We start from the raw sequence: 16485 nt of genomic DNA, 5'->3' as shown, positions 1-16485 counted from the left end.
AGATATCTCTGTTTCATTTATAGAAAGGTGCCAGATAACCTAAACTGCTATGCCTTAAGGGGCAGTAGCTTTTAAAAGATGAAGCTTTGAATGAGATACTTAACCTTTTTCCTGACTGATGTTAACTTACCTTTCTGGAATGCTCCACTTTGATGCATCAGTGTTACTTGCCTTTGCATTTCAGTGATGTTTCACTGAATTTGATTTTGAAAAGAATCTTTTTTTACACAAATATGTGGCATATCACGTCTTCCAGCTCAAAAAGAGGATAGTGTGGCAAAGCCACCAAGGGACTCCTGTATAACTGTATAACTGCCTTTATCAAGAGTGCTACAGCACCTAAGTTGTTTACTGTATGTAAATAGCCAGTTCTGGGTGGGCCCCAGAACCAGCGCGATGACGTCATCATGTTGGTCACGTGACGTCCCGAACGGCAGGAAACGTGATGACGTCATGACGTCAGACTGGGAGGTTCCCAGCTCAGAGCTCGTGAAGCCAGCATTAAGAAAAGACCTGTTGATTGTTTCTCCTGCATACCATTGTTTGTTCTCTAGTTTACATTAAACTTCGTTTTATTATCGGACTGACTCGACCTCAGTACTTCAGTTAGGGATCTGTCGATTCCTACAATAGTGGGCTTTGGGCTGATATTGCACACTTTGTATGATCCCCAAAGTCTTCCATGCTTCTGAATGCATTTGGAAATCATCTGAAAATGACAAGAGCTGATGATAGGGGCCTACAGGAGAAACACTGCCTGTCCATTTTCATTGCCTCATCTTCCTCAGTTTCTCATAATATATGGATTTTTTGACTAAAGCTGCAGCATATCTTTATTTCAAAGCAGGATTATGTGAAATTGTAAATGCATACTTGCTGGTTAATGTACGACATTCTGAAATATTGTATACAATCTCTTTCCTCTGACTCATTGGGAAAGATTTTCAACTTTCTGCCGGGGCGCTCGATCCGCAATGTCAGTTTTACCCCCAAGGGGCAAGTTGAAAACCTGCCACATCGATTTTATCCATCTATTGGTTAATGATACTGTGACAAAATAACACCATTTTTGTCTATGGTGGGCTATTAATTGGATCCTTTCGCTTTAGTACACAGCATTAATTATCAGTAGAGTTATCTTATTCCTCAAATTGCTTTGGCGATTTTATCTTCATGATGCATCTGCCCTTTTAAGGTCCCTTGTCGCTTCTTTGGGTGCTGCAGTCGCACTCTTGCTGCACCAACACTGGACTTTTCCTCTGTTGCACTGGGAGGCTCCCTCTTATAGGCAAGTGTTCTGTTGGGAGCCCATCGTGCACGTGAAATGCCCCGAACCAGGAAACTGAGTCGGGTTGTAGTGGTGTCGGGGGAGCAATTCGGCGGTGCAATACTACATTAGCAACACTTAATGCCTGTGTGAGAAAGTTACTTGGCTGCTGTTTTAACAGAGGGATCACCCAGTTCAAAATAAGGCAACTAACATCTCCAGTACAATAGTGCTTGTGTGGCAATATCACACAGGGTAATTTCTAGGCTTGGATCGCATTCTTAAGCTCTAGCTCCTGGCTCTGATGTATAACCAGCGGCCTGAATTGACTTTACAATGTTTTAATAATAATATTTCCCTGGATTTATATTTAGACTGTCTGTTGTTATGGTGGAACACGCTGCTGTCCTAAAGACTACACAAGTGATCTCTCTCCATCATCCGCGGCACTAGAATATCTCAGAATTCCACTGGAAAGCAAGACACTTACAATGGAGACAGAAGGTCTGAGCAACAGTGTCAGCAGTGACAGCTCAATAATTCACTGTGATAATGTATATCATTGTCCAGATGGGTATACGTGCTGTAGATTAAACAGTGGAGGTTGGAGCTGCTGCCCACATCCTGGGGTAAGTTACAATCTATACCACTGAGACATAAAGTATGCATTTAAAATTCCAATTATTATATGGTGTATAATAACTCCACAGTACAAGGGAACTACCTTGTTATCACACTCATATATTTATAAAAAGTTCAATATCATTCTCTGTAGGTAACCATAGGATGTAGATGGAGGCTAGTTAAGATTTCATAAGAACATAAGAACATAAGAAATAGGAGCAGGAGTAGGCCAATCGGCCTCTCGAGCCTGCTCCGCCATTCAATAAGATCATGGCTGATCTGATCCTAACCGCCAATCTACTATCACTGAACCATCTCCTGAATCTAACAGAATTAGACACACGAAATAGGAGCAGGATCAGGCTACATGGCCCCTGGGCCCGCTCCGCTACCCACAGGGCCATGACCGATCCGAACCTAGACTCATGTCCAAATTCCTGCCCGTTCCCCATAACCCTTTATTCCCTTTACTTCTAGGAAACTGTCTATTTCTGTTTTAAATTTATGTAATGATGTAGCTTCTACAGCTTTTTGGGGCAGCATATTCCATGGACTTACCACCCTCTGAGTGAAGTAGTTCCTCCTCATCTCAGTTTTGAAAGAGCAGCCCCTTATTCTAAGACTATGCCCCCTAGTTCTAGTTTCACCCATCATCGGGAACATCCTCCCCGCATCCACCCGATCCAACCCCTTCACAATCTTATATGTTTCAATAAGATCGCCTCTCATTCTTCTGAACTCCAATGAGTAGAGTCCCAATCTACTCAACCTCTCCTCATATGTCCATCCCCTCATCCCCGGGATTAACCGAGTGAACTTTCTTTGTACTGACTCGAGAGCAAGTATGTCTTTTCTTAAGTATGGACACCAAAACTGTATGCAGTATTCCAGGTGCGGTCTCACCAATACCTTGTACAACTGAAGCAATACCTCCCTATTTTTATATTCTATCCCCCTAGCAATGAAAGCCAACATTCCATTGGCCTTCTTAATCACTTGCTGCACCTGCATACTAACCTTTTGAGTTTCGTGCACCAGGACCCCCAGATCCCTTTGTACTTCAGTACTTTCCAGTTTCTTGCCATTAAGATAATAACTTGCTCTACGATTTTTCCTGCCAAAGTGCATAACCTCACACTTTCCAGTATTGTATTCCATCTGCCAAATCTCTGCCCACTTACTTAGCCTGTCTATGTCCCCTTGAAGGTTTTTTATGTCCTCCTCACTCACTACTTTCCCTCCCATCTTAGTATCATCTGCAAACTTTGATATGTTACACTCGGTCCCCTCCTCCAAATCGTTAATATAGATTGTAAAGAGTTGGGGACCCAGCACTGACCCCTGTGGAACACCACTAGTTACTGATTGCCAGTCCAAGAATGAACCATTTATCCCAACTCTCTGCTTTCTGTTAGATAGCCAATCCTCTATCCATGCCAGAATATTACCCCCAATCCCGTGATTTTTTATCTTAAGCAATAATCTTTTGTGTGGCACCTTGTCAAATGCCTTTTGGAAGTCTAAATACACTACGTCCACTGGTTCCCCTTTATCCACCCTATATGTTACTTCCTCAAAGAACTCCAGCAAATTTGTTAAACATGACTTCCCCTTCATAAAACCATGCTGATTTTGTCCTATTAAATTATGATTATCCAAATGTCCTGTTACTGTCTCCTTAATAATGGACTCCAATATTTTACCTACCACAGATGTTAGGCTAACTGGTCTATAGTTTCCAGCCTTCTGTCTACTGCCCTTTTTAAATAAGGGCGTTACATTAGCAGTTTTCTAGTCTGCCGGGACCTTTGCTGATTCCAGGGAGTTTTGGAAAATTATTACCAATGCATCCACAATCCCTACAGCCACTTCCCTCAAGACCCTAGGATGTAAGCCATCAGGTCCAGGTGATTTATCCGCCTTGAGTCCCATTATTTTACCGAGTACCACTTCCTTAGTGATTTTGATCATGTTTAGCTCCTCCCCCCCTATAGCCCCCTGTTTGTCCAGTGTTGGGATATTCTTAGTGTCTTCTACTGTAAAGACTGATACAAAATATTCATTCAGTGTTTTTGCCATCTCCATATTTCCCACCATTAATTTCCCGGTCTCATCCTCTAAGGGGCCAACATTTACTTTAGCCACGCAAAGTAAATTCCTTGCTGAGAGAATAGAAAGGGCATGAGAGAAATTTTATAGAGATTGCCAAAGATCATGTTGGAGGTTTCCCATAGCTTAATACACACCCCAACAACACTGCTTCAGTATTTTAATTTCTGCCTGGTCCGGCAGAGTTGTAGCTTACAACACTGTCCAGGAAATTTCCACAGGTAGAATTTGTGTGGGAAGCTTGATCAATGGAACGACATTCTCCTTTTTTGGACTGATATATAATATTGAAATCAAACAGGAGCTTTAATGTACCTGGGTTAAACACTGGGGGCCCCAAAACTCCCATTGGGGCAAAAGAAGAATTCCAGTGGATCTCCAGATCAGGGGCCACAAAATGGGCGGAATCCAGTTCTGCCTGAATTCCCTCCCATATTTCAATATTTCACAGAGAAATCTTTTGTGATGAACGGGACAGGCCTGGGAGAGTTCCTGGGCTACTTCAGAAATTCCATCCTGAGCACCCATATAGGCCTGGGTGAAACTCCCACCAGTGAGAGCTGTAATGAATCCTGTTGAGGCCTCTTGAAAGGTTCCATACCTTAGATGAGATTACGAAGCAAAGAAGCAGAATGTTTGTAATTGAAGAGAGCTTTGCACATGTATCCAGTGGAAAGGCAACATCTGAATAGTCAAGAGTTACTGTTCAGAGCTGACAATCAAAAGAAGCACTCCTTTTTGGAACGTGAGATTAAGAACAACCCAAATTGGCAACTGGGAATCTTGTAACTATTATGCTAATTCACTACTCATTCATTGTTGTTTCCATATGGTTTAGTACAATTCCAGTGGAGGTACAGGTCTACTGGTCATTGGTCCCTTCTTTGACTCTTGTGTGTAGACAACAAGGATAATTTCACAAGCATTTACTGCCTGTTGGGAACCTTGACTGCCAGCAGCACATGCTGATAATTTAGGCACGTTACCCACCATGTTCCAATCAATATGGTCAGAACATCATGGATAGAGCGTGCCCAAATTTCTGACATGTACTGCTGTGGGCACGGCTCCCCACTGGCAATGCAGACTTGTAACCTTACTCCTAACATGTTTCACTAATGTCCAATACAGTGGATTAACACAAGCTGTCACTAGATAAAGTAGATGAAGGCAGGGGCGACAATTAGTTCAGGTTGGTTTATTTTCATTAATAAATAGACATTCTTATTATGTTATGATCAATAACATGTCATTCTATAATGGACACTAGGTGGAGCCGTAGAGCTGTGTAGAGCTGTATATAGCTGTATGTATAAGACTACACTACCCAGCTGCATGTATATTAAGACTACATTACAATCGCATCATTATTGATTTCACTGAAAGTCTTCGCGTGCTTTCGAGCTAGCTCGCTGGCTTGGCATATTTTCACTACATTTTCCAAATTTAGTTTGGTTTCTCTCAACAGACGTTCCCTGACTTTTTTATCATGAATACCAAACACAATCTGGTCACGAATCATGGATGATTTCAGCTCAGAGAAATTACATGTCTGTACTTTCAGTTTCAGATCAGTTATAAAGCTATCAAAAGTCTCATTTTGTTGCTGTGTCCGAGAACGGAAGATGTATCTTTCATACATCTCATTCTTTTTGGGAGAGCAATGTGCATCAAATTTTTTTAGCACATCTTCTAATTTTTCTCTGTTCTCCTCTGGATTAAATACAAATGTATTAAATACCTCTATCGCCTGTGGGCCTGCAACCGTAAGCAGCAACGCTATCTTCCTTGTGTCTGGCTTCGTACCAAATCCAATGGCTGCAATGTAGAGTTCGAATTGTTGTTTAAGATTCTGCCAATTGTAGTCGATATTTCCTGTGAGTTTCAAACGCTCTGGTGGCTTCAAATTCTCCATGTCGCTTTTCACAATTTTCAGCAGATCTTCACCATCCTGGTACCATCTTATGTTCATTAATAAATGGACATTCCTATTATGAACACAGCTAGCTTTTGCTAGAAACTTTTATTGAGCACATGTGGACTAGGTACAGTATCTGTAGAGGCATCCATCTTGACTGCTGCCTTGTGGGTAGCCTAGTGCCTCATGGGTAATGTAGTCTTAATATACATACAGCTGGGTAGTGTAGTCTTATACATACAGCTATATACAGCTCTACACAGCTCTACGGCTCCACCTAGTGTCCACTATAGAATGACATGTTATTGATCATTACAGTTGGTAACATAGTAGCTTATGGCAGTCAGGAAAAGACTATCAGTCCACCTTGCCTGCCTATCCAAGTATCAGATTTTGTTTCAGTTAGATATCTCTGTTTCATTTGTAGAAAGGTGCCAGATAACCCGAACTGCTATGCCTTAAGGGCAGTAGCTTATAAAAGATGAAGCTTTGAATTAGTTACTTAACTTTTTACCTGACTGATGTTAACTTACCGTTCTGGAATGCTCCACTTTGATGCATCAGTTTTACTTGCCACTGCATTTCAGTGATGTTTCGCTAAATTTGATTTTGAAAAGAATCTTTTTTTACACAAATATATGGCATATCACGTCTTCCAGCTCAAAAAGAGGATAGTGGGCTTTGGGCTGATATTGCACACTTTGTATGATCCCCAAAGTCTTCCATGCTTCTGAATGCATTTGGAAATCATCTGAAAATGACAAGAGCTGATGATAGGGGCCTACAGGAGAAACACTGCCTGTCCATTTTCATTGCCTCATCTTCCTCAGTTTCTCATAATTTTTGGATTTTTTGACTAAAGCTACAGCATATCTTTATTTCAAATCAGGATTATGTGCAATTGTAAATGCATAGTTGCTGGTTAAGGTATGACATTCTGAAATATTGTATACAATCTCTTTCCTCTGACTCATTGGGAAAGATTTTCAACTTTCTGCCCGGGGCGCTCGTTCCGCAATGTCAGTTTTACCCCCAAGGGGCAAGTTGAACGCCTGCCACATCGATTTTATCCATCTATTGGTTAATGATACTGTGACAAATTAACACCATTTTTGTCTATGGTGGGCTATTTATTGGATCCTTTCGCTCTAGTACACAGCATTAATATACAGAGAGTTAGCTCATTCCTCAAATTGCTTTGGCGATTTTATCTTCATGATGCATCTGCCCTTTTAAGGTCCCTTGCCGCCTCTTTGGGTGCTGCAGTCGCACTCTTGCTGCACCAACACTGGGCTTTTCCTCTGTTGCACTGGGAGGCTCCCTCTTACTGGCAAGTGTTCTGTTGGGAGCGCATCGTGCACGTGAAATGCCCCTGACCCAGGAAACTGAGTCGGGTTGTAGTGGTGTCGGGGGAGCAATTCGGCGGTGCAATACTACATTAGCAACACTTAATGCCTGAGTGAGAAAATTACTTGTCTGCTGTTTTAACAGAGGGATCACCCAGTTCAAAATAAGACAACTAACATCTCCAGTACAATAGTGCTTGTGTGGCAATATCACACAGGGTAATTTCTAGGCTTGGATCGCATTCTTAAGCTCTAGCTCCTGGCTCTGATGTATAACCAGCGGCCTGAATTGACTTTACAATGTTTTAATAATAATATTTCCCTGGATTTATATTTAGACTGTCTGTTGTTATGGTGGAACACGCTGCTGTCCTAAAGACTACACAAGTGATCTCTCTCCATCATCCGCGGCACTGGAATATCTCAGAATTCCACTGGAAAGCAAGACACTTACAATGGAGACAGAAGGTCTGAGCAACAGTGTCAGCAGTGACAGCTCAATAATTCAGTGTGATAATGTATATCATTGTCCAGATGGGTATACGTGCTGTAGATTAAACAGTGGAGGTTGGAGCTGCTGCCCACATCCTGGGGTAAGTTACAATCTATACCACTGAGACATAAAGGATGCATTTACAATTCCAATTATTATATGGTGTATAATAACTCCACAGTACAAGGGAACTACCTTGTTATCACACTCATATATTTATAAAAATTCAATATCATTCTCTGTAGGTAACCATAGGATGTAGATGGAGGCTAGTTAAGATTTCATGCAAATTCCTTGCTGGGAGAATAGAAAGGGCATGAGAGAAATTTTATAGAGATTGCCAAAGATCATGTTGGAGGTTTCCCATAGCTTAATACACACCCCAACAACGCTGCTTCAGTATTTTAATTTCTGCCTGGTCCGGCAGAGTTGTAGCTTACAACACTGTCCAGGAAATTTCCACAGGTAGAATTTGTGTGGGAAGCTTGATCAATGGAACGACATTCTCCTTTTTTGGACTGATATATAATATTGAAATCAAACAGGAGCTTTAATGTACCTGGGTTAAACACTGGGGGCCCCAAAACTCCCATTGGGGCAAAAGAAGAATTCCAGTGGATCTCCAGATCAGGGGCCACAAAATGGGCGGAATCCAGTTCTGCCTGAATTCCCTCCCATATTTCAATATTTCACAGAGAAATCTTTTGTGATGAACGGGACAGGCCTGGGAGAGTTCCTGGGCTACTTCAGAAATTCCATCCTGAGCACCCATATAGGCCTGGGTGAAACTCCCACCAGTGAGAGCTGTAATGAATCCTGTTGAGGCCTCTTGAAAGGTTCCATACCTTAGATGAGATTACGAAGCAAAGAAGCAGAATGTTTGTAATTGAAGAGAGCTTTGCACATGTATCCAGTGGAAAGGCAACATCTGAATAGTCAAGAGTTACTGTTCAGAGCTGACAATCAAAAGAAGCACTCCTTTTTGGAACGTGAGATTAAGAACAACCCAAATTGGCAACTGGGAATCTTGTAACTATTATGCTAATTCACTACTCATTCATTGTTGTTTCCATATGGTTTAGTACAATTCCAGTGGAGGTACAGGTCTACTGGTCATTGGTCCCTTCTTTGACTCTTGTGTGTAGACAACAAGGATAATTTCACAAGCATTTACTGCCTGTTGGGAACCTTGACCGCCAGCAGCACATGCTGATAATTTAGGCACGTTACCCACCATGTTCCAATCAATATGGTCAGAACATCATGGATAGAGCGTGCCCAAATTTCTGACATGTACTGCTGTGGGCACGGCTCCCCACTGGCAATGCAGACTTGTAACCTTACTCCTAACATGTTTCACTAATGTCCAATACAGTGGATTAACACAAGCTGTCACTAGATAAAGTAGATGAAGGCAGGGGCGACAATTAGTTCAGGTTGGTTTATTTTCATTAATAAATAGACATTCTTATTATGTTATGATCAATAACATGTCATTCTATAATGGACACTAGGTGGAGCCGTAGAGCTGTGTAGAGCTGTATATAGCTGTATGTATAAGACTACACTACCCAGCTGCATGTATATTAAGACTACATTACAATCGCATCATTATTGATTTCACTGAAAGTCTTCGCGTGCTTTCGAGCTAGCTCGCTGGCTTGGCATATTTTCACTGCATTTTCCAAATTTAGTTTGGTTTCTCTCAACAGACGTTCCCTGACTTTTTTATCATGAATACCAAACACAATCTGGTCACGAATCATGGATGATTTCAGCTCAGAGAAATTACATGTCTGTACTTTCAGTTTCAGATCAGTTATAAAGCTATCAAAAGTCTCATTTTGTTGCTGTGTCCGAGAACGGAAGATGTATCTTTCATACATCTCATTCTTTTTGGGAGAGCAATGTGCATCAAATTTTTTTAGCACATCTTCTAATTTTTCTCTGTTCTCCTCTGGATTAAATACAAATGTATTAAATACCTCTATCGCCTGTGGGCCTGCAACCGTAAGCAGCAACGCTATCTTCCTTGTGTCTGGCTTCGTACCAAATCCAATGGCTGCAATGTAGAGTTCGAATTGTTGTTTAAGATTCTGCCAATTGTAGTCGATATTTCCTGTGAGTTTCAAACGCTCTGGTGGCTTCAAATTCTCCATGTCGCTTTTCACAATTTTCAGCAGATCTTCACCATCCTGGTACCATCTTATGTTCATTAATAAATGGACATTCCTATTATGAACACAGCTAGCTTTTGCTAGAAACTTTTATTGAGCACATGTGGACTAGGTACAGTATCTGTAGAGGCATCCATCTTGACTGCTGCCTTGTGGGTAGCCTAGTGCCTCATGGGTAATGTAGTCTTAATATACATACAGCTGGGTAGTGTAGTCTTATACATACAGCTATATACAGCTCTACACAGCTCTACGGCTCCACCTAGTGTCCACTATAGAATGACATGTTATTGATCATTACAGTTGGTAACATAGTAGCTTATGGCAGTCAGGAAAAGACTATCAGTCCACCTTGCCTGCCTATCCAAGTATCAGATTTTGTTTCAGTTAGATATCTCTGTTTCATTTGTAGAAAGGTGCCAGATAACCCGAACTGCTATGCCTTAAGGGCAGTAGCTTATAAAAGATGAAGCTTTGAATTAGTTACTTAACTTTTTACCTGACTGATGTTAACTTACCGTTCTGGAATGCTCCACTTTGATGCATCAGTTTTACTTGCCACTGCATTTCAGTGATGTTTCGCTAAATTTGATTTTGAAAAGAATCTTTTTTTACACAAATATATGGCATATCACGTCTTCCAGCTCAAAAAGAGGATAGTGGGCTTTGGGCTGATATTGCACACTTTGTATGATCCCCAAAGTCTTCCATGCTTCTGAATGCATTTGGAAATCATCTGAAAATGACAAGAGCTGATGATAGGGGCCTACAGGAGAAACACTGCCTGTCCATTTTCATTGCCTCATCTTCCTCAGTTTCTCATAATTTTTGGATTTTTTGACTAAAGCTACAGCATATCTTTATTTCAAATCAGGATTATGTGCAATTGTAAATGCATAGTTGCTGGTTAAGGTATGACATTCTGAAATATTGTATACAATCTCTTTCCTCTGACTCATTGGGAAAGATTTTCAACTTTCTGCCCGGGGCGCTCGTTCCGCAATGTCAGTTTTACCCCCAAGGGGCAAGTTGAACGCCTGCCACATCGATTTTATCCATCTATTGGTTAATGATACTGTGACAAATTAACACCATTTTTGTCTATGGTGGGCTATTTATTGGATCCTTTCGCTCTAGTACACAGCATTAATATACAGAGAGTTAGCTCATTCCTCAAATTGCTTTGGCGATTTTATCTTCATGATGCATCTGCCCTTTTAAGGTCCCTTGCCGCCTCTTTGGGTGCTGCAGTCGCACTCTTGCTGCACCAACACTGGGCTTTTCCTCTGTTGCACTGGGAGGCTCCCTCTTACTGGCAAGTGTTCTGTTGGGAGCGCATCGTGCACGTGAAATGCCCCTGACCCAGGAAACTGAGTCGGGTTGTAGTGGTGTCGGGGGAGCAATTCGGCGGTGCAATACTACATTAGCAACACTTAATGCCTGAGTGAGAAAATTACTTGTCTGCTGTTTTAACAGAGGGATCACCCAGTTCAAAATAAGACAACTAACATCTCCAGTACAATAGTGCTTGTGTGGCAATATCACACAGGGTAATTTCTAGGCTTGGATCGCATTCTTAAGCTCTAGCTCCTGGCTCTGATGTATAACCAGCGGCCTGAATTGACTTTACAATGTTTTAATAATAATATTTCCCTGGATTTATATTTAGACTGTCTGTTGTTATGGTGGAACACGCTGCTGTCCTAAAGACTACACAAGTGATCTCTCTCCATCATCCGCGGCACTGGAATATCTCAGAATTCCACTGGAAAGCAAGACACTTACAATGGAGACAGAAGGTCTGAGCAACAGTGTCAGCAGTGACAGCTCAATAATTCAGTGTGATAATGTATATCATTGTCCAGATGGGTATACGTGCTGTAGATTAAACAGTGGAGGTTGGAGCTGCTGCCCACATCCTGGGGTAAGTTACAATCTATACCACTGAGACATAAAGGATGCATTTACAATTCCAATTATTATATGGTGTATAATAACTCCACAGTACAAGGGAACTACCTTGTTATCACACTCATATATTTATAAAAATTCAATATCATTCTCTGTAGGTAACCATAGGATGTAGATGGAGGCTAGTTAAGATTTCATGCAAATTCCTTGCTGGGAGAATAGAAAGGGCATGAGAGAAATTTTATAGAGATTGCCAAAGATCATGTTGGAGGTTTCCCATAGCTTAATACACACCCCAACAACGCTGCTTCAGTATTTTAATTTCTGCCTGGTCCGGCAGAGTTGTAGCTTACAACACTGTCCAGGAAATTTCCACAGGTAGAATTTGTGTGGGAAGCTTGATCAATGGAACGACATTCTCCTTTTTTGGACTGATATATAATATTGAAATCAAACAGGAGCTTTAATGTACCTGGGTTAAACACTGGGGGCCCCAAAACTCCCATTGGGGCAAAAGAAGAATTCCAGTGGATCTCCAGATCAGGGGCCACAAAATGGGCGGAATCCAGTTCTGCCTGAATTCCCTCCCATATTTCAATATTTCACAGAGAAATCTTTTGTGATGAACGGGACAGGCCTGGGAGAGTTCCTGGGCTACTTCAGAAATTCCATCCTGAGCACCCATATAGGCCTGGGTGAAACTCCCACCAGTGAGAGCTGTAATGAATCCTGTTGAGGCCTCTTGAAAGGTTCCATACCTTAGATGAGATTACGAAGCAAAGAAGCAGAATGTTTGTAATTGAAGAGAGCTTTGCACATGTATCCAGTGGAAAGGCAACATCTGAATAGTCAAGAGTTACTGTTCAGAGCTGACAATCAAAAGAAGCACTCCTTTTTGGAACGTGAGATTAAGAACAACCCAAATTGGCAACTGGGAATCTTGTAACTATTATGCTAATTCACTACTCATTCATTGTTGTTTCCATATGGTTTAGTACAATTCCAGTGGAGGTACAGGTCTACTGGTCATTGGTCCCTTCTTTGACTCTTGTGTGTAGACAACAAGGATAATTTCACAAGCATTTACTGCCTGTTGGGAACCTTGACCGCCAGCAGCACATGCTGATAATTTAGGCACGTTACCCACCATGTTCCAATCAATATGGTCAGAACATCATGGATAGAGCGTGCCCAAATTTCTGACATGTACTGCTGTGGGCACGGCTCCCCACTGGCAATGCAGACTTGTAACCTTACTCCTAACATGTTTCACTAATGTCCAATACAGTGGATTAACACAAGCTGTCACTAGATAAAGTAGATGAAGGCAGGGGCGACAATTAGTTCAGGTTGGTTTATTTTCATTAATAAATAGACATTCTTATTATGTTATGATCAATAACATGTCATTCTATAATGGACACTAGGTGGAGCCGTAGAGCTGTGTAGAGCTGTATATAGCTGTATGTATAAGACTACACTACCCAGCTGCATGTATATTAAGACTACATTACAATCGCATCATTATTGATTTCACTGAAAGTCTTCGCGTGCTTTCGAGCTAGCTCGCTGGCTTGGCATATTTTCACTACATTTTCCAAATTTAGTTTGGTTTCTCTCAACAGACGTTCCCTGACTTTTTTATCATGAATACCAAACACAATCTGGTCACGAATCATGGATGATTTCAGCTCAGAGAAATTACATGTCTGTACTTTCAGTTTCAGATCAGTTATAAAGCTATCAAAAGTCTCATTTTGTTGCTGTGTCCGAGAACGGAAGATGTATCTTTCATACATCTCATTCTTTTTGGGAGAGCAATGTGCATCAAATTTTTTTAGCACATCTTCTAATTTTTCTCTGTTCTCCTCTGGATTAAATACAAATGTATTAAATACCTCTATCGCCTGTGGGCCTGCAACCGTAAGCAGCAACGCTATCTTCCTTGTGTCTGGCTTCGTACCAAATCCAATGGCTGCAATGTAGAGTTCGAATTGTTGTTTAAGATTCTGCCAATTGTAGTCGATATTTCCTGTGAGTTTCAAACGCTCTGGTGGCTTCAAATTCTCCATGTCGCTTTTCACAATTTTCAGCAGATCTTCACCATCCTGGTACCATCTTATGTTCATTAATAAATGGACATTCCTATTATGAACACAGCTAGCTTTTGCTAGAAACTTTTATTGAGCACATGTGGACTAGGTACAGTATCTGTAGAGGCATCCATCTTGACTGCTGCCTTGTGGGTAGCCTAGTGCCTCATGGGTAATGTAGTCTTAATATACATACAGCTGGGTAGTGTAGTCTTATACATACAGCTATATACAGCTCTACACAGCTCTACGGCTCCACCTAGTGTCCACTATAGAATGACATGTTATTGATCATTACAGTTGGTAACATAGTAGCTTATGGCAGTCAGGAAAAGACTATCAGTCCACCTTGCCTGCCTATCCAAGTATCAGATTTTGTTTCAGTTAGATATCTCTGTTTCATTTGTAGAAAGGTGCCAGATAACCCGAACTGCTATGCCTTAAGGGCAGTAGCTTATAAAAGATGAAGCTTTGAATTAGTTACTTAACTTTTTACCTGACTGATGTTAACTTACCGTTCTGGAATGCTCCACTTTGATGCATCAGTTTTACTTGCCACTGCATTTCAGTGATGTTTCGCTAAATTTGATTTTGAAAAGAATCTTTTTTTACACAAATATATGGCATATCACGTCTTCCAGCTCAAAAAGAGGATAGTGGGCTTTGGGCTGATATTGCACACTTTGTATGATCCCCAAAGTCTTCCATGCTTCTGAATGCATTTGGAAATCATCTGAAAATGACAAGAGCTGATGATAGGGGCCTGCAGGAGAAACACTGCCTGTCCATTTTCATTGCCTCATCTTCCTCAGTTTCTTATAATTTATGGATTTTTTGACTAAAGCTGCAGCATATCTTTATTTCAAATCAGGATTATGTGAGATTGTAAATGCATAGTTGCTGGTTAAGATACAACATTCTGAAGTATTGTATACAATCTCTTTTCTCCTACTCATTGGGAAAGATTTTCAACTTTCTGCCCGGGGCGCCTGATCCGCAATGTCAGTTTTAGCCCCAAGTGGCAAGTTGAAAGCCTGCCACATCGATTTTACCCATCTTTTGGTTAATGATACTGTGACAAAAAATCAGCATTTTTGTCTATGGTGGGCTATCTTTTGGATCCTTTCACTCTAGTACACAGCACTAAAATTACAGAGAGTTAGCTGATTCCTCAAATTGCTTTGGCAATTTTATCTTCACGATGCACCTGCCCTTTTAAGGTCCCTTGCCGCCTCTTTGGGTGCTGCAGTCGCACTCTTGGTGCACCAACACTGGGCTTTTCCTCTGTTGCACTGGGAAGCTCTTTCTTGCTGGCAAGTGTTCTGTTGGGAGCCCATTGTGCACGTGAAATGCCCCCTGACCCAGGAAACTGAGTCGGGTTGCACTGGTGTCGGAGGAGCAATTTGGCAGTGCAATACTACTTTAGCAACACTTAATGCCTGTGTAAGAAAATTACTTGTCTGCTGTTTTAACAGAGGGATCACTGTGATGAAATAACTCTGTGTTCTGGCATTTGTATTGTTGTTGTTGTTGTACTTGCTAATGTCTGGAATGTTCCACCAGTGTAATCACTAATGCTCCTCCCTAGCCCCGCCCCTCTTCTGGAAGGTTCTACCAAGGGCTGGGTCAGTGATGAACTGTGTTAACTCGATGCCATGTTCTTACTTAATAAAAGCCTTTAGTTTCAAGCTTTAACTTCATGGATTCAGACCGTTATTGGGCACATCAATTTTATTAAGTAACAACTTTTGGAAGATGGATCGATTTTTGAAACCAGTGCGTCTGGATATCGATCCCCATTCGGCAGACGCGTCGAAGAAATTTACGCATTGGCTTCGATGTTTTGAACACTTCATCGCATCGGTCGATTCGACGGTCAACAAGTTGGGTCTTCTAACCAACTTGGTAAGTCATCAAACTTACTCTATAATTGAAGATATCACTACATATGAAGAGGCCCTCGCAGCCCTTAAGGCCCAGTACCTTAAGTCAGTTAATGAAGTATACGCCAGGTATCTCTTGTCCACTCGCAGGCAATTACCCGAGGAATCTCTGGACGATTTCCTGCAGGACCTTAACGCTTTGGCTAAGGATTGCAACTACAAGACTGTCTCTGCCATAGTGTATCAGGAAGAAGCCATCCGTGATTCTTTCATATCTGACCTCCGATCTAATTATATTAGACAGAGACTCCTCAAGAACGACTCGTTAGTTTTAAAAACGGTCGTTGCTACTGCTCGATCGTTAGATGTAGCCCAGAGGAATTCAGAAGTGTATGCATCAGCCCATGCGTCTCTCTCAGCCTCGTGTGTTCCGAGTATGGAGGCATCCATAACACCAACGGAGCCTCCACTTAATCCTATTGTTGCGGCTGTACCCCATGGGTCTAAGTGTTATTTTTGTGGCCAATCTAAACACCCCAGGCAAAGATGCCCAGCCAGAGAGGCTACCTGTTTTAAATGTAAGAAACGGGGACATTTTAGTAAAGTGTGTAAGGGTAATCCTGTACCCGATGTCTTCTCTGCTGCCGCCTATCGTTTTACTCTA

At 41.5% G+C, this 16485-nt stretch overlaps 1 protein-coding gene across 1 annotated transcript in view; it reads left to right on the top strand.

The window, feature by feature from the left end:
* Positions 1–16485, top strand: part of LOC147117487 (progranulin-like) — a 98971-nt gene that overhangs the window by 59659 nt on the left and 22827 nt on the right. Inside the window, exons 5-7 of the mRNA XM_085988505.1 lie at positions 1642–1896; positions 7603–7857; positions 11604–11858. Of these exons, the coding sequence (XP_085844631.1) occupies positions 1642–1896; positions 7603–7857; positions 11604–11858 (765 nt within the window). The remainder of the gene's footprint in view (positions 1–1641; positions 1897–7602; positions 7858–11603; positions 11859–16485) is intronic.

Source organism: Somniosus microcephalus, chromosome 5 (assembly GCF_052327205.1).
Source record: "Somniosus microcephalus isolate GS21.2 chromosome 5, FLI_Smic_1.0, whole genome shotgun sequence".
Classification (NCBI taxonomy): Eukaryota; Metazoa; Chordata; class Chondrichthyes; order Squaliformes; family Somniosidae; genus Somniosus; species Somniosus microcephalus.
The sequence above is the reverse complement of the archived record's forward strand: the minus strand, read 5'-3'. Positions and strand labels throughout refer to the sequence as shown.